This window comes from Acanthisitta chloris, unplaced genomic scaffold, assembly GCF_000695815.1.
Source record: "Acanthisitta chloris isolate BGI_N310 unplaced genomic scaffold, ASM69581v1 scaffold43480, whole genome shotgun sequence".
Taxonomy (NCBI): Eukaryota; Metazoa; Chordata; class Aves; order Passeriformes; family Acanthisittidae; genus Acanthisitta; species Acanthisitta chloris.
Genome location: NW_008654236.1, coordinates 4917 through 24052, shown reverse-complemented (window position 1 = coordinate 24052; position 19136 = coordinate 4917). Strand labels below are relative to the sequence as shown.

The 19136-nt window shown below is 52.3% G+C and overlaps 1 protein-coding gene across 1 annotated transcript in view; it reads right to left on the bottom strand.

The window, feature by feature from the left end:
* The window catches only part of CELF5 (CUGBP, Elav-like family member 5), a 22269-nt gene extending 3400 nt beyond the window's left edge, over window positions 1–18869 (bottom strand). Inside the window, exons 1-5 of the mRNA XM_009083400.1 lie at window positions 18792–18869; window positions 8110–8158; window positions 2700–2828; window positions 2054–2133; window positions 1055–1201 (exon numbers count right to left, since the gene is read on the bottom strand). Coding sequence (XP_009081648.1) covers window positions 1055–1201; window positions 2054–2133; window positions 2700–2828; window positions 8110–8158 — 405 coding nt within the window. The 5' untranslated portion in view covers window positions 18792–18869. The remainder of the gene's footprint in view (window positions 1–1054; window positions 1202–2053; window positions 2134–2699; window positions 2829–8109; window positions 8159–18791) is intronic.
* Window positions 18870–19136: the final 267 nt, after the last annotated feature.

Below are 19136 nucleotides of genomic sequence, written 5' to 3'. Positions count from 1 at the left end.
CCACAGCCTAGACCACAAGCTAATAAATACAGCACTTTCTGCCATCATAACCTCAGTGTGTGGCCCATTCCTGCCTCCTCCACCACCACATGATGACCAAGTTAGTGCCAACTCCACGGCAGCAGAAAATACACCAGAATGGTCATCTCACAGCTGACCCACAGCTGAGCTGAGCTACAACCTTAGACCTCAGGTGTAACTGGCTTAGGGCTGGAGAGAAAAGGCCCTGATGCCTGGTCAGAAGGGATTCTTCCCTCTAAACCATGCTTCTGCTGGAAGCCTTTGCCCTTGAATGGTATAGCTGTTCTCAGACTCATCACACCAGAAAAATCAAATAATCTATGCAGTCTTTCCCACCTGGAAAATTACTTTCAGTAACAACATCTACTTTTGAATTCTTTGTCAACACAAGAATTTCTCCTGCCTTGAGCAGTTTCTGAGCCTCCTCCCATGGGCAGCAGAGACTGAAAATGAGTTACCAAAGGACTCAAATGAAGCTCCTCCACAGCTGATCAGGGACTTGTTGAGTTTGGGACCTACATCCAACACCAATGGCAACTGCCACCAAGGCAAGGAGGTTCCCTTGCTAAGCCCCACAGTGCAGCCAGTGCTGCCAGGGGAGGTCAGACTGCTGAGACACTTCAACTCTCTGCTACCCTGTGCAGCACCTTCCAAACCCTTCAGCCACACTACCTGAGTGAGAACACCCCAGGAACCACCTGGGGGATTAGGGCCCTCCTGAGAACTGCCCAGAGAAATAAACTTGCGAAGCTGGGCCCAGGGCTCTCACATGTTTCAACACCAGAGAGAGCAAACATTTGTGCCACAGACCCAGAGGAAGAGCTCACAAGTCAGTGTAATACGTCTGGCAGACAGGAATCATCTCTGACCTGTCCTCAACACGACACAGAGAGACACTGGGTCATGCTACACCTGCTCCCAGACAGCTCCAGCAGCCAGAGCCACCCAGGCTGGCCCTGAGGAGGGCTCAGGCCCTGCAGAGCCCTGGCCGTGCCTGGCCTGGCAGTGCTGCCCCCACGCGCGGGATACTCACAGCCTGCGCATAGGCGCTGTATGGGCTGAACGGCAGGGAGAGAGATGGAGCGAAAATCCCCAGCTGCCCCACCATTTGCTGCATACGGCGGAGGGTCCTCTCCTTGTCTGTGTCAGCAAACTTCACCACTAGACTGGAGGAGGCACCCTGGGCACAGAGAGAGGAGACAGACAGGAGGCAGGGGGGACAGCGTGGGACAGCCAGAGAGGCGACGTCAGGCGAGGCAGGAGGGGCAGAGGAGGCAGCAGAGAGGAGAGGGAAGAGGAGCAGGAGAGCAAATACTGGCATCAAGGTGCTGGGGAGCTGCCTGGGACCTGGGCCGTGCCCTCCCCATGTGTCTGTCCATCCAACCCTTCCCCCTCACACCCTGAGCCTGGCACAAGTGGGTGCACACATCCCTGGCTGGGGTCAGCAGGTGATGGTCAGCCAGGAACACCCACGTGCATCACCTTTCCAGCACCGTGAGCTGGGCTGGACAGGCAGAGCAGCTCCTGGCAAACTGCAGCTGCAAACACCCTGCAGCACTGCCCAGCCCATCAGGTGCCCAGTGCAGGTAAGACTGCCAGATCACAGCTGCAGCTCCACGACCCCACACAACACACAAAGCATCCCCAGCCTGTCCCAGCAGCCTCCTCTGCTGCCTGAACAAGTCAGGGAGTGTGCTCAGACACTGAAGTCCTGAGCACCCTCGTGGCTGAACTGTCAGACTGCACCTGCTCAGACCTGAACTCCTCCAGGTTGCTGTTTCCAAGAAAAATTCATGCCCTGGTTCTTGGCTCTCTTTTATTTACCTTTTATAAGTTACTACCAGTCTGGACGGACATAGCTACACACCAGCCCAGGAGACAGGATGGTTGCACAGAGGTGCACACACCTCCCAGCCACAGGAGCTGGAAACTGCAGTTGAACCTGTCGTGGCTTTGGAGAGTGTGAGGAGATCCCTGCACAGGGTGGTGGGACAAGGATTAGGAAGGGTAGGTCCCCTGGCCTTATACTCACGGGCATTGTCTGGCTGCCATGGAGTGCGTGGATTGCTGCCTGAGCCTCTGTGTGAGATGAGAACTTTACAAAAGCACAGCCTGGAAAGGGACAGAAAGAGCACAGGAGATTGCAGTGACAGGACTGCTGTGAAAGTGCCATCACGCAAGAGACAGTGTCTGTATCTCAGGTAAGGCAAAGGAAAGCCACCCCAAGGAAGCAGGGAACAAAAAGGATGACTCAGCCCAAGTCCTCTATCCTGGAAAAAAGAGGAAGGGTCTCAAATTATTACTCCAATGACATACTCTACAGATGATGTCACCAGCTCCACCCTTCCCCTGCTTACCTCTTCCCCAAATTCTCTAGGCACTCCTAACTGTAGGTACAAACAGTTCAACTTGCAGATCCAGAACAGGCTCACTAGTGATCCTGGTACCTCAGCTTCCCCTCCTTTTACCTCAGCCTCTGCCCACCTTCCCCAACCTCTCCCTGCAGCAGATGACTCCTCCTGTGCTGCTCCCCCTGTCTGGCTGTGCTGTGGGTCCCCAGAAGGTCAGGCTGGGGAGTGAGTGCCCCAGAGGACACGAGGCACAGGCAGTGAGTGAGGCAGGTGAGCACTACTCGAGAGCAGGGAGGAAGGGCAAGACACACAGAGGGCTTCTCACACCTTTGCTGTTCCCATCAGGTCCACGGAGCACTGTACATTCATCAATGACCCCAAATGGTTCAAAGAGCCGGAGCACATCGTCCTCAGACTGCTGCTTATTTAACATGCCCACAAAGAGCTTCCTGTCCCCTAGGGGCAAACACAGAGACATCAACCTTCTATGAGGCTTACAGTCCAGAGCAGGAGGATAGGGACACTCGAGCACAAAACAGCCTAGTGATAAGAACATGCCTGGCATGGGAATGGTTTGCTGTTGGCTGAAATGCTGCCAGGGGTGAGTATGTAGGGTCCTCCCAAGCTCCCCTCACCTGCAAAGGTTTCTGTCTTCCCCTGTCCTACCCTCCCCAACAGAAAACAAAAGATTAATAATTCCTTCTTATTCATTAGCCTTTTCCTTTGAATGATCCAACAAAAAACTGTCTGAACTGCATGTGAAGTCCAAGAGGTACCTTAGGAAATACATCAGACCAACCCAAAGACCAGACAGCTGGCTGAGGATCAACAAACAGCTCCAGGGTCCTCCCTCTCCCCTCTCCAAGAGCATTTTGTGTCACACTGACAGGGAGCTGCAATGCCAACTCATCCAGGCCTTTGAGCTCAGAGTCCTTTGGGGCTCCTCCTCACAAGAGAGAAGTTAGCATTATGGTTTTGCTGAGATGGGTAGGTGAGGAGGCAAGAAAGGTGCAGTGTTTTCTCCCACTCTCTCCCCCCATCAGTACATCAGGGCCCCTAGTGGCATCACACCACCTGATGCCATCCAGTCAGGCACAAACATAGTGGTTGGGGCAACATCCTCCACACACTGATGTGAGCAGCTATTAAGATAGCACAACACTAAATTCTCAGCCTAAATGCCAGCCCAATCTGCATTTTCCCAAGGAAATAGTTGTGCCAACTAGAGAGTTAACCCTCCCCCCTGCCCCAGCCATGCACGGGAAGACAGGACCCACAGGAGCAAACGTGTTGGGATCTGGCTTAGGAGGAGCAGTGTGAGAAAACTCCTTATTGCTAGTGACAGGATCAGAGGGGCTGACTTCAAACAAACCAACACAGTGTGACACACATCAGGGAAAAGAGCTGCAATCTGTGTGAGAGTGCAGTGACCTGAAAAACAACAGGTCTTGGAGCTACAGCAGCAGAGCAGGCCAGGAGGGTGGTGTGTGAGCAGGGCAGGGATGGGTGGCACAACCACAGTGCCACCAGAGCCCCCAGACCCTCCTGCTCCCCTCTGCCCACCCAAGTGTGCCCTTCCCTGCTCCCTGGCCACACAGCTCCACAGAAGAGAGATGGGTGACACAGAGCAGGTCCCTACACACCTGTGCACTGCCCCAGCCCAGCAGATGTTCCAAAACACAACTCCTTAGTGAGCAGGAGGGACACACTGACACCCCAGGGAGTCACTCCAAGCTGCTGCACTGCCCCACCACCAAGCCCCAGCACAGGCTGCTGGTCCCAGTTTGGCTACGTAAAAGGGACACTGGAGCTCTGTAATGCTCCCCCTTCCTCTACCCTGAAACTATACTGGATCTGCAGCCAGGCAGCACCACACTGCAGACTGAAAACACAGCAGGAGCTCCTCAAAAAAACACATCAACAAAGGGGAGAAATCACAGAATTTAGGCTTGGAGTGGACCTTACAGATCATCCAGGCCCATCCCCTGCCCAGGGCAGGGACACCTCCCTCACTAGATCAGGTTGCTCAAGGCTTCATCCAGCCTGGCCTTGAACACCACCAGGACTGGGGCAGCCACCATGTCCCTGGGCAACCTGGGCCAGTGTCTCATCATCCTTACAGTAAAATACCTTTTTTTCAGTATCTAACCTAAACTTCCCCTCCTTCAGTTTGAACCCATTTCCCCTTGTCCTGTCACTGCAGCTCCTAACAGAGAGCCCCTCTCTGGCTCCTTGTAGGCCCTTCAGATACTGAAAAGCTGCTCTGAGGTCTCTACACAATCTTCTCTTCTCCAGGCTGAACAGCCCCAACTCCCTCAGCCTGTCCTCCCAGGGGAGATGCTCCAGTGCTCCTATCACCTTCGTGGCCTCCTGTGGGAGGGACTGACACATGAAAACGATCCAGCCTGTTCCTTTCCGTGGCTCTCTGCAGCAGGTGAGGACCTGTGAAGGGGCTGGCACTCCCAGGGCACTGCTGTAGGTCACCAGCTCCTTCAGCTCCCAAGCAGAGAATTCTGCAGCACTGGGAGATCTCCTCTCCCCCTCTCAGAACACCATGCCCTTCTCTCTCCTTGCCATTTTTCCTTCACTTTCTCTACAGCCCTTGTTTTTCACCCTCTGATTGGCAATTTCCCATGCTGTCCAGCAACCAGGAAAATTGACTCTGACTGTTGAGTTCCCATGGAAACATGCTCTGGGCACCGTCAGCCACCCAGGCAGCGAAAGAGGGAGAGAGAGAGAGGGAGGAGAGCACACAAGCACCGAACACAACTCCTCTAAACGCAGTGGATTCAGGTCATCTGGCCAGCAGCAAGGATGGGGAGAGAGGGGAAACCCACTGGAGCAGCTGGCTGTGGATGTGTCCTTGGGTATGCAGAGAACCTCCCTGTGTGCAGGCAGTGCTGATGGGCTCGGAGAGCTGTCGGATCACATCAGCGCCTCGAGTGCTCCAGGTCTCCAAGGAGCAGACAAGCTCCTCTGCCCCTCCCTCCATCTCCTCCTGGCACTCCCAGGCTCACATCAGAGACATAAGGGAGGGAAGGAAAAAGCTGACAAGGCCTGCCAGAATCACAGGGGCCCCTCTGAACCAACTTCTTACTAGGGAACTCCTTCGAGGGTGCAGAACACTGAGCATCCAGATATCCCCACACAGACCCTGCAGGGCTGGGCCTGAACTGCCCCTTTGGCACAAAAATCAGCACCTCTCAGATCACAAGACAAGTTCTGGTGTTCTAACTTTGTGGACTTAATTAAGGGTGCTTCATCTGAGAAACCTCAGTCCCTGGAGAGTATAAAGAGGTTCCCTTCAAGGATGATGCAGAACAGTGCCTCACTGATGCATGCAGCTGCTCCCTGGATAAATTCCTAGACCAAGCAGCTCTGCCCTGCCCCAACTCTTTCTTTTACCTCCTGCCAGTGTGGGAATATTGCTATAGGGAATGGCTTGCCCCATACCTCATCCACTTCTCTGGCAAGTGGAGCATCATGACAGAAACATCTCCAAAGAGCAACCTGATTCAGACAAACACAGGGTGCTGTCTTGATGCTGCTCCTGCCTCAAGAAAACATCCAGTTTGTCGTGGATCCTGTGGGAGCTGCTTGTTGTCAGCTCTGCAGTGAGCTGGGGGAAGCAAAGTGCACAGGCTGCAGGGAAACGGGTGTGCAGACTCTGAAGGATGCTGCTCTCTAGGGCCTGGTCCTTGGGAAGCAGAGCTGATGTACTGATATTTGCAATCATTAGGGACTGTGGCACTTTTCACAAGCTCAGAGATTTCAGAGTCCAGTACCTTGACCAAAGGATTGCTACCAATTGCAACACCCTGCTCTGGAACCTGTTGCTCTAATTTGACAGAGGAACTGAGGCATCACAGATGTTACATCCCAACACTGATACTATGTGGCTGTGCACAGGAGAGGCCTCAGCAGTGCCCCAGCAGCAACAGAGACTGCAGAAATTACCTCAGCCTCACATTAGACACCAGACTTCAGAGCTGCACACATCAGACACACAGAGTTAGGAAAGCAAAGCTGCAGTGGTTGGTCATTTCCCAGCGTGAACTGTCTGCTCAGCCTGTTTGCTGCTGCTGTGTGAGGACTCAGAGCACAGGTGGCACTGGCACAAGTCACTGTGTGCATGTGCTGGGAAGGTGCAGGGCACGTGGGGCTCTGCTGCAGGTACAGCTCCCTGTCTTTGCTGGCTGGGAGGGCACTGGGCATCACCAATGGCTCTGGGATGTTGGTACCAGTAAGAATGGCAAAGGCTCTCCTGGTCTCCTATGCTCATTGGGAATAACCTCAGCTACAACAACATAACTTCTAAATTAATTAGAAACCTGGGATGCAAATTTTCAATGTCCATGTGGTAGGCAAAGGACTGACCATCTAATGGCTGAATCCAGAGGCAATCTGAGGTGTCAGTGAGCAGTCAGCTCACCCTACATTCCCCTGCAGGCCCCTCTACAGGATCTCTCATCCACTCCTAACACAGCTGTGAAGAGGGACAGTGAAATGCTCTGAAGGTACTGGTCTGATTCTCTGTATAGCCCAAGCAAACAAAAATGCCCAGACTTCAGTAAAAGTCAGGTGCATTATCCCTCAAGCAAACATTCAAAAGTTACAGATTGTATTTGGAAAAATGACCTGACCTAAACAGATTTTTAAAGGAGGATCACACAACCATAAATACACACATTCATATAGAGCATCATAAAATATCTCTCATGTTCCTGCCAGTGCAGTCACTGAAAGTCACTACAGGCTGTTTAGAAGTGACCTCTTAAAATTTAGAACACAGACCTTCCAAATCTAAATCCAGCACACAGGACACGCTGCCCCACAGCACAAACAGCACCAACAGCACCACACAACTCCTCCCCTGGCACTACTAAACTGCTCTCAGAGGCACAACAGGACAAGGCGTGGAGAGGCAGACGCAGGAATGGAGAGATAAGGAAAACAAATACATCCATAAGACAATGAAAAGGAGCAAAATGAGTTAATGGATTTGGAAAGGGCTGGAGTTGCAAACCTTCTCCACCTGGAGGAGGCATTTGAGCTGCTGTGAGCTCCCCATTAAATTAACAGATTCTCTTGTTCCCAGTCTTCCAGCTCTGAACTCCTCAGTATATGCTGCTCTGATCAAGCTGGTCCCCTGCAGGCTGATAGCACCTCCATCTCAGGATCCCTTCCCTTCAGATACTATTTCCCCATCATGTGATACTTCCTGCAACAGCGTTTTGGCCTTGACAGTGTGATGGGGACTGCTGCAGGACTGGGAGTGAGGAGGCTGAGACAGCTCAGCCGTGGTGGGGGAGGCAGGGGAGTGAGCTGCAGGCAGGAGAATCAGCTGGGAGCACTGAGCTGAACACGTTACAAAGCTGCTGCAGGGACCTCGTTTTACTGGGCTGAGCAGCTGCACAATTGACAAACCTCTTCCCAACAGCTTACGCCCTCCAGGAGCCCCAGTGCCATATACCAAGGTGCTTCATACCTTCCTGGGACAGACACTGCCAGGGTAAGAGTACCCACACAGAGCTGGCACAGAGAGTGGAGTGAGCAGCCACACGACCACCCTCAGGACTCGAGGTGCTGTGTCCAGCTGAAGCCTATCCCTAGACTCTCCTCCTGCCCCCAGGTCTCTGCCACACAAACATCTCACACAGAGTGCAGGAAGGGTCAGGACCCTGTCTGTTTTCACGAGCGCAAAGCCAAGGGAGAAACAAGGAGAGATGACAACTACCTCCACGGCTCTCGCTGTCTGCAGGTTTCACTTGAATCGGACGAGCCATCTGCAAGGAAAGAAAAATGCAGAGGGTTAGAGCTTGGCCCACCTGCCTGGCACACAACAGGCTGCTCCCCTCTGCCTGCTGTGCAGAGCAGGAGAGTGGCACAAGGGAAGTGAGACACTGTGATGGCAACCAATCCCCCTGGAAAAGGGACCACAGAGATTTCAGACTTCTCAAAAAGAAACCTGGTCCTCTTCCCTGCTCAGCTGCTTGCCTGAAGAGAATGGTTCTCCTAGAAATGCCCCACCATGCATAAAACTCTGGGAGGACTCTAAGGCAGCAGCTCATCACCACGTGACCAGAGCCTGAACTGGGGTGGCCTCAGGTGAGACTGTGTCTGGAAGCTCTTGCTATGTCTGCTCTGACTCAGTGCAGGCATGGCCACCTCGCCTGAGCCACTTTCCTTGCAAGAGGGAGGAAAAACTGGCTCTGAACTTGGCTACAAGCATTACAGCAAATAGGCATGTCATGTCTCCCCTTCCCCAGCCCTCCTGAAGACATAACTCTGTGCACCAGAGGCTCTCGAGCAGGGCAGTGCTGCTCCTTAGGGGCAATGGTCAGGTTGAGAGTGGCAAAACTCCTCTTGCTTGGTGGTGGAGAGGAGCTTTTTACCTCTCTTGCAGCCATTAGTGTCATCAGCAATAATCCAACCACAAACAATAAGCCTGAGGAGCATCTTAGCTCATGTGATACTGTGACTCTCCAGGTAAGACAGAACAACACTTCTATCCAGGAGCAGCTGCATCAAGGAACCCACAACTTTAACTGTCTGATTTGCAAAGCAGGGCAAAACTCTCACCTCCAGAGAGGAGCTGACAAGCTGCAGCCTTCTTCCCCAGCTAGCAGGACCCAACTGCACCAGAACCTCCTCTGAGGAATGGTGCACAGGACACAAATTTCCCATTCGCAGCACATCTCCCCCCATGTCCCTCAACACCATTCACACAGGTTGACAGTAATCAGTGACATTCCTAACAGAAAACAACCAGAATGTCCCAGGTAAGACCAGCACACAACTGCAGGTCCAGGCACAGTCCACTCCCTCTCTTAGGAAACACAACTCCCACTGCCTGCTGGGCCTCAGGCAGGAGGAGCAGAAGCTGAGACCATCCCCACGCAATCCCCAGCTCAAGGAGCTGCTTGGCAGAGCCAGAGATGGGCTGGCAGCTTCCCAAAGGAAGGCCAAGCTGCTGCACCTTGACAGGCAGCAGTGCCAACTGCACCTCCATCTCCCAGGACCTCCTGCACGATTTAGGGGAGAGGGGGAGGCTGCAGGTCGTTTTCCCACTCTCCATCAGCTGCATGGATGTGCAGAGCTCCTGATATCCTGCTGTGCTACCATGTGGCCCCAGCATGTGCAGCTCTGGCACCCACCAGTCTCCAGGCTGCTGCTCCCTCCAGGAGCTGCCAAGGACCTGGCATCTCTTTCACGAGCTGAGTGGGATGTGGGGCAGAGGTTCAGAAGTATGCGGTCAGAGATTGCTCCACAAAGCCTCCAATTTCCTCGCTGAGAGGCAGAGGCTGCTATTGCTGCTCCTGGTCCCTGGCAAAATGCCTGTGCAGGCTGAGGCTGGCAGTGCTGAGGGAGCAGGCTGAGTGGGAGAGGGCAGGCAGCCCAGATGTGTGCTCAGAAGAGAGGGGCAGCTGGCCATGTCACCCCCCACCGTTCCCACAGCTCTGAGCAATAGTTTTGTTTCTACCCAGGATGCAAAACCAGGTCTAAACCAAACAGATGGGGAGGGAGACAGAGGGACAGACTCAGATCTTGGCTTCTGTGCGCAGCAAAGCCATTTGGGGGTAGGAGGGGCAGAAGGGATAGGTGGAAGCCAAGAGCATCACGAGCACACACATCACCCCCTGCAGCACCACCCACTCAGGGATGCTGGGGGAGGCAGGGGGGGTTAGGTACCTGAGGCCATCTCCCTGTCCCCTCCCCCAGCAGGGCTGTCACTCCAGCTTCCAGCACCTAGGATAAAGGAGGTGTTGCCATGGAAACGGTTATTCACCACATGGAACCTGACATTTGCGGTTGCCATGGAAACCAGCTCTTGGGGGCATTCCCTTCGCATTTGCACAAAACAGACATTTTGATATGATCTCTGGGGAGGGGGCCCCTCTACCCATCTGTCCATCCCTATCCCAGGGGTGCTGAGCCACGACTGGCCCCACTGAACCTGCCACCGTGGAAAAGTTCACCACACAGGGCCACAGCCCCACGGTGACATTCCCACAGCAGCCACAGCACAATGCACAGGCACTGGAGCTGCCAGCACAGCCGTGTGGGCTCGTGCTGGTGCAGGTCTGGAAGCAGCATCTGGGCTGTCCAGGGCTGCCCTGCACCCCACAGCTGAGCCACAGCTCCTCTCTTGTCTACCTGGAACAGCATCCTGGGAGGGCACAGGAAAACTCTCCCTCTGCCCTAAGTCAGACCAAGCCCTTGGTCAAGGGCTGCCCATTTCCAGAGGTCCTGTCAGCTCCACTGACTTTCAGAAACACCCACCAACCTGAGGTCGTGTCTCTGGGCTGGAAGATGTGGGCAAAGAGAAGAAAACAAAATACAAGAAATGTGTCCAGATGCTGAGGCTTGGAGAAGAGCAGCAGCATTCTCTGCCTGTGCTTCCTGAAATGGGAGCTCTCCCAGCTGAGGCAGGGGCAGGCATGGTCCTCCTTGCAGAGAGGTGAACACCCAGAGGCTTCAACAAACAGGACACCACCACTTTAAATCTTCTAATTCCCACATTGCCATCCAAGATGAACAAAATACCAAAGACCTCTCAAGCAGAGGGAGTCCACAGCTGCTTTAACTCATCCACATAGGTGCCAAGGCCTTGGGAAGTGTCCCTGTGGGGTCCTAAACTTTGTCTGCAGGTCTCAGGCAAAGAGCTCTGTCCCCTACAAGAACTCAACATGCAGAAAGGATGGTCAAGCCTCACCTCTTCCATTGAGTGAGAAAGAGAGTAACAGGACAGCAGGGTGGACATGATTCTGGCTAACACAGCAAACTCTGGAAGTACAAATTCTTCAGGCCTCCAGACATCACCTGAGGCTGCACAGCAATCAGAGAACACACCTAACTAAGAAAGGTGCATTTGTACATGACCTACTGGGCCTAGAATCCAGCAGGCAGGACGTGCCTGCCTTAAATTTCAAGTGTGCAGTAGATGCACAGGCACAGACAGGGATGTCTTTCCCACACAAGAACACAACACACCAGAGCACACACGTGGCACAGAGAACTTGAGCAAATGATTTAGGAGCCTGCACCTGCCTCACTAGCTGAGATTTATTTTCCTTGTTAAATTATTCAGCTGAGCATTATTAGTCTTCATTTCTTACGAGTATTACATTAGCATTTAGCACATGCTGTCAGGACACTACAGGCCAAATGTTCCCCACTCCGAGTCCCTCACCCTCCCATTTCACAGTCCTCCTTTCCTGCTGCTAAGAGCTGTCAGCTCCTTGACCCACTGGACTCCAGAAATCTTCTGGAGCCACATGCAGCAGGAGACACCAGATGGGCAGCATATGGGAGGGGGCAAAGCTCCCACCCTCCAGCTTCTCCCTCACGTTTGCCCTCACTGCTGGATACATACCTGCCCTTCCCAAACTCAGCCATCCTCACCCTCCTCAGCTCACAGCTCTCCCAGGCAATGTTTCTCTGCCTGCACCACTCTCCCTCTCCTTTGCTGGTTTGCTTTCATAGGGCTTACTGGTAGGAAGCAACTGGCCAACCATACAGGGGCACAAAGCCACCCCACCTTCAGGAGTGTCACATGCTACAAAGCTCCACAGCCACAAGGTCCTGCACAGCCCTCAGCAAGGAGACACTCGTGGTAAGGGAGTCACTGCAGCCCAGAGTAGCTGAGAGGCTTCTAGGGAAGAGAAAAGGGTCAGAGCCCCTTCTGTAAGTGTCTGGGTTCCATCCCACCCCACCCCAGTATCTGGTCAGCACAGAGAAGTGAGGAACTCTGTTTGGGCTTCGAGGAAATGCTCCCCACTCTGGTATGGAGACTCTAAGGAAAATTCCTGGCCCTCCCTGAGTCAGAGGAAGCTTTGCTATTGGTTTCATCATGGCCAGAATGCACCGTTTCTCTCACCACAACCCAAAAATACCCTTCTGGAGGTGAACTAGCTCCCTGCATTCACACCAGTGCTCAGCATGGCCTACCAGTCAGCTCAGCAAACTGGTAGCCCCGTGCAGCAATCCCTAGATCTTGCTTCCTCAGCTTTCAAACTGCAAAAGCTGGAGAGAAGGAGAAAACCCCCTGGGACAGCAGGGCAAGCCTCTCTATTAATTATGAGTAAGTGATGTAAAATAGCCCCTCAGGTGCAATTCAGGGGAACCTCACAGCGTTAAGAGGGTCAGAGGCAGAGAGCATGAAACACACAATGCAGGCTGACTCCTCTGGGACACGAGGAACCAAAAGGCATCCAAGGCCACTGGCAGAATTAGGTCCTGGGCTCTTAGGCTTTACAAATTGTGGGCTGGTCCTCTCCTGGCCAGTTAAAAATGCCCTGCCTGAATTATCATAACCACTTCAAGCTGTGCAGAGCACATAAATCTAAATGCTAATTTGCTCATTTGGATGCTGTTTCTGGTCGGGAATGCAAGCAGAGATGGATTGGTGCCAGTCTCCATGCTTGAGTATCCTACTTGCACCTTTCCACTGACACCTCGGTGTGCCTTAGTCCTACCTCAGAACCATCCTTCCCTGAGAAAGGGAGTTGTCTCCCACAGAAACATGAGCAACATTAGTACCACGCACCATTCTGGCACAGCTCTGAAGTCCACTTGTGTATTCACCTCATTCAATCCCATTATGAAGGAGACAAGGATGATCATGAGCATTGTGTTCCAGGTGGAGGAATCGAGGCCCATGGTGATGAAGATCATGCCCAAAGTCTGTGGCAGAAGACCAGAAGACCAGAGTACAAACCACAGAGCTCCTCCCTGGCATCTCTAGGGAAGTGGCAGCACCATCACTGTGCCAGAACACCAGACAACCAGCAGGGAGGTCCACCCACCGTGGCAATTCCAGGTGTTATTGTAGAACCACGGAATCGTTTAGGCTGGAAAAAAATCGTTAAAATCATGTACCTGCCTGTGTGGCAGACACACCTGAGTCTGCCAGTGTGCCCTCACACTGCAGTGCACTGCAGGGCACTGCATTACAGGGAGCAGCACATGATCTGTCCTGCTGCCCTGATCTCTTCTTGTTGCTTGCGATTAGTGCACTGAAGGTCAAAGGAGCTTTTTTAGGTGAGAAGAGGAATGTGCCCACTTTCTCAAACCTACAGGTGCTAGGATAAATTTCCCCAAGAGGAAGAAAAGCTCTGGGCTAAATTCAGGCAAGTACCTTTCTGGTTTCCAAGGGCTTTACAGCAGTGCAGAGAAAAGAAGTATTTGGCTTCAAACTTCCCCCTGCTCCTCCCCACTGCTGCGAGACAGGACTGACAGAACTGAAAACCCCAAAAACTCCTCCAGCAAGCTCGTCAAGACCACAAGAAATCATTCTGGCCTCCAGAAAGCCATAGGCAGAGGACTCAGGGTGCTCAGGCCCACAGTCTGCACCAGCTGCAGACAGACTGGCTGTGCCAGTTACCTTGGCAACTGCTAACACTGAGAGTCTGAGTGCTGCAGATCCTCTGGCAATAAAGATGCACCCATGGGAAAATCCACAGAAAATGGGCCCAAGCCCCAGTGCCACTGTACAAACCCTGAGCCACTTCTGGGCTGAACAGCAGAAGCTATAGCTGATACCAGTGTTTGCCTTTAAGGATGCTGACAGGCTGTAAGATGCCCCAGGTGACTGCAGGATCCCCTTGGAGACAGTCACAATTCATCTGGAGAAGGTCCTCAATGATCCAATTAGCCCTGCTTTGAGTGGGGTTTGACCAGAGACCCAGAGGTCTGTTCCACCATGAACTATTCCATGATCCTATATCCATAGTCACAAATGTGCAGGCACACACACCAAACAACCCAAGGAGATGGAATGTGGATCTTTCCTCAGGAAGTTCCTGCCCTGGGTGCCTTTGCACAGATCAAGGTCTGTGGGGTTGGTGCACAGGTGTGTGTGTGTTCACAAGCACAGGTAAGTGAGCTCACCAGGGACATGCCACTCTGGGAGGCAGAAGTCTAAGCTCTGTGCTGCAAGGAGACACGAGGGCCTGGCTGTGCTAAGGACAGCAATGCCTCTGGACAAAGGAAAGCTCCTCGTGCACAGGACAGAGCCTGCATGTGTGCACTCAGTCAGCACGTGGGAGCTTTAATTTCATTATTCCCCCAGTTCCACAGGCAGCAGGAGCCAATGTCTGCCTTGGCAGCTTGCTCTTCCCCTGCCTCTTCAGGGTAGGCACTTCATCAGGCAGCTGCCTTGCCTCACTGATTGTTCTCAGCCCCTTCAGCCAAACCCTCACCACGACAAGCATTTGCAATTCTCTCTGCAGTGAACAGGCACTGCTGCTGCTCTTGCCCAGGGGCTGCTTTAGCCCAGTACCTTTATGTCCTGGTGCTGCCATTTCAGTCAGACAGCCCTGGCATGCTCTCTGTATCTCTGCCTTCTGCTGATAATGCTGCATGGCTCTCAGGAATTTGCCAGTATTGCCTATCAGACCTGCAGGATGGACATGGGAAAAACTTTTTCACCCTACCCAAAGGTTCAGTATGCAAAGATAAACAACTGAGCTGCCACTCCAGTCCCAGTCAAACATTCAGGCCTCCTACTCCACTCCTCAACACGTCTCCCAGATTTGCCAGCTGCAATACCCTGTAGTGTTCACATGAAGAAACCTCAGAAGTTTTGGTCCAGGCTGGCATCACACCAGCACTTGTATGAACGAGAGGGAAGAGTGAGATGCTTTGAGCTCTCTGCCACAGCCTCTCGAGTTACCTGTGCTCCCTTACATCATCACAGGCTATGATCCTGACAGATGGCCCACAGTGAGCCCTTGCTCCTGGCAGCACAGGAGACAGCCTACCCACAGGGATGCCCTCTGCTCAGGCTCTGCTGGGTCTCTGCACTAATCCTTGTGCTCAACCATCTGAGTTAGTGCTGCAGCATCTCAACCCCTGGTGCATTCCCAGAGTCTCTCTCTGCTCTCTTGCTGCTGCTCTCTGTAATTTTCCATTCCAGTGTCCCTGCATCCATGAGTTCTCCCTATGATGTAGCCACATTTCAGTACCCCCATCACTGCTCTTAAACTGCCCCTATTCCCAGCTTGGATCAATACCAATTTCTGCCACTTACTTGCCTACCTTTCAGCAAGCACTTCTTTGTTCTGCATAGAAATAAAACTGTAACCGTACCTTGCCAGAAGAATTACTTTTTTAAACCTCCCCCCCTCTGCTTCCTCCCTCTATTCTTCTTCCTCTTCTTCAGGAGCAATTTTATGTAATTTGCAATTGTCTGGCTGCAAATGAAAAGACACATGAAGTGTTTCTGCGAAATATCGAAAAGCTGGATACTTTTCCCTCAAATTCCACTTAGCAAGAGGCTTTAAACTTGCTGTGTGATCACTGGGTGTCATTAATAACCTCTTCAATTCCTTTCAGAACTCAGTAAAGTGAAGGCACAATCACGAATCAAAGGCATGGGTTATTGAGATATAGTATCACTCCACTGAGCCGGGGAGGAGTGTGCCAGGGAGAGGGGAGAGGTGAAACACTGCCCTGCTAGGCTGCCTGGCAGCGGAAGAGGACACTAGATTTAGGAAGAAGCATTAAGGGCCTGATTTCCTCTTTGCTTTTCAGATCAGAAGATTTTGCCTCTGTCCAGCCTACACGGGTTGTGTCTTTCCCCAGGCCCTGTGTGCTCAGGCCACAGAGGGAGCTGCTTTCTGTTTTGCTCCTCAGGCAGATCTGTCGTCACCTATGACAGCTCCAACAACAAACTGCTTCACCAGGACTGAGTCAGGCTCAGCTCCCCAGCCTGTCCTCAGGGTGCAGACCTGGGAACATGAAATGGGACGTTGGCACACACAGGACAGACAGCACAGGGCAGGGAGGAGTGTGTCCAGCTGGCTGGGAGATGGAGCTGGGCACAGACCCAAGCACGGTGCTGGTGCTGTCTGCACACTGCACAGTACAAGTCCCTGGGAGCCAGGAGTGATGTGCTTCCCACTTGTCCCTGTACCAGCCAGGCACAGCAGGTACAGGGCTCACCTGCATTGCTGCACAGAGCCCCTTGGCTGCAGGTGAAAGCAGCAGTCCACACCACAAGGTGTGAAACAGGTTCCCTGTCTGCACGGCCACGAGGCAGGGCATTCCTCTTGCCCACCCCAGCTGACACAGACACTTGGCATCCTTTTAAGCTCCTCAGCAAGCCTGGATAATGAGACACTTCTGTTAAGTCACCAAGGATGCACTTCACCTCTCTGCTCTAGGAACTCCATCCCTCCTTCCCAAAGGAGTATTCACACATTTCTTACCTCCAGCCTGCACTGACAACAACTCACAAGCTCTGAAGGCCACACAGGTGTTTCAGATAACACAATGTACAGCTGACTGTACAGGTGAGACTGGTTGAGTCCCCACCCCGAAGGACTTAAAAGACATGTAGATGTGGCACTCAGGGACAAGGTTTAGTGGACTTGGCAGTACTGGGTTAATGGTTGGATTCGATGATCTCAGAGGTGTCTTCCAACCTAAATGATTCTATGACTCTGTGCCAGTCTTGCTGCTTTACACCCTGAGCACACTACCCCATACAAAAGCCAAAATTCTGTCTACCTCAGAAAAAGATGCTAAGCCTTACTGTCAAAAAATCAGAGTTTAAATCCATTTAGTTACCATACATCCAACAGCCCTCAATTTAAAAATAAAAAAGAATTTTGATCTCACAGAGGGAGAGCTTGCCAGGAACACCAGAGACCGTGGTGATTCCTACTGACTTCAGTGGAAAACATAAAATATAAATATAAAACCTCAGAAAAGCTACACTGCACTCATGGGCCCATGGGAACAGTAGAGCCACAGTCTTAGATGGGCTAGTCAGACCTGGAGGGCCTAAGAAATACCTCTGTGGGCACAGACCTGCCCCGTGGCAGATTTGGAAGGGAACCCAAGAGCTTAAGGAGCTCCCAGAAACCACATCAAAGCACTTCCATAAATCCATCCTTACCAAACCCTGGGTCTAAACTGAGAGAGCAATTTGTCTCTAGTCAGGTTCATGAACTGTTGAGACCAACAGAGAAAGGCACTTGGGTTCTCATGGCATCTAGATTGCTTTGTAGCACAACAGCAAGTGTAGGACCAGCACAGGATCCTCCCCATGCCAGCTGGATTCTCTGCTGTCTCTAAACATGCTGACACTGGTCATGCATTCAGGTGACAGTTTGTGTCACCCTACACTGTACCATGACACCTCACCACTGCTCCTCCACCCTCTGACCTGTTCTCACAGACACTGCCAATTCTGCCCTGGACCAACATGCACACACAGCTACACTGCTCTGGTTCCTCTCACAAAACAGTAACTCAAGCAGACTGGAACACCTGGGTATCTGCACTCTTCCCCTGACTGTGCTGAGATAACATGAAGCAGTAAAGATCCTGTCAAGAGGTAATTAAGTTACCTGCACTTGCCAGCACTCACAGGCCAGCACAGGGCCATGCAAAAAGGGAGCACAGGTAAACAAATAGAGAAAAGGATGTATGCACGTGGGGGTCTTGAGGGGAACTGAGAGATGAGGGAAGCTCTTTGGACCTGTATGGGTTAAAGAGGAAACGTTACAGTTAAGAATTCCTAACCCCTCTCCAGAGACCCTTGGTTTACATTAATTATTCTGTTGCCTTGAGCACTCAGGGCCTCCTGTGAGTTTCTATCTATAAGTACCCAACTCCTCCTCCTACTCACCTCCAAATGAATCCTTCCAACATGCTTGATCAACCCCCTCAACACAGCAAGGGAAGTGCCCAGTCAAAGCTCTTAAATCCTACCAAAATGGGAATGGCAACAATTCAGAACTCCTTTCAGATGACCAGCAGGTCCCAGGGAGGCAGAGGGACTTGCTCCATGGTGCTTGGTCTCCTGCAATCCCTACTGCACTCTGCACCCAAAACCAGCACTAAGTGAGTAGGACCAGGGGAACAGACCACAGCTGGGTCAGCAGTCCTGTTCTCACCCACTTCTCTTCCAAACAATGGGATGTGGCAAGAGTATTTTTTCCTTCTGAGGAGCTGATCCAACTGAGCCACTGCACCAGAATTCTGCCCAGGTACCTTGCAGGGCACTGGCAGAGTATGAGTGGGTACACCAGGAGGTTCTGCACACCTGGAGGAAAAGGATCTGGTATCTTGTCTCACGTAAGCTTTCCAGCATGCCCAGTGTGCAGGTTGGGTCCATTCACTTCCCCACAGAGCCCACAGCTCCCCAGGGACAGGGATATCACACCACCAAGTGCAAAGAGCAGCACAGAAACAGGCCTGGCCAGAGCTGTGTGGGGCAGCCTTGGCCAGGCAGAGAAAAAAGCAGCAGCTCTGTGAAGAGCAGCGCTGTGCTTTCACTCCCAAACCACACCTCCTTTCACACGCAGGAGAATTCATCAAGCCACTTCTCACCCCTGCTCCCCACCCTGACAATCCCCGTTCCCCTGCCCGTGGCATCAGCTCCAGACACAGTTCACTGGGACTTACCCCTGGCAAAGTCTTCTGTTCATGCAGTGCTGTCTGGGCTTTGATGGCAGAGTCTCTGGCACAGTACGTGAGGAAAGCACAACCTGCAGCAGATACAGAGAGAGTCAGGTTAGACAGGCAATGGCAGAGACACAGACACAGATGTTACATAATTTGGATGTGTCTAAGACTAGGCAAAAGGACAAAGAAACAACTTTAAAGGACTTGCAGGCCCCATCCGAGGTCTGGTAAGCCCTGGGAAAGGGTCCTAGTGAATCAGTTAGGTTTGATACAGGTGTTGAACAAGGTGAGATCAAACAGGGGAGCAAAAGGAAAGCTAATCTTATCTGAGGCAAAACCAGCCTA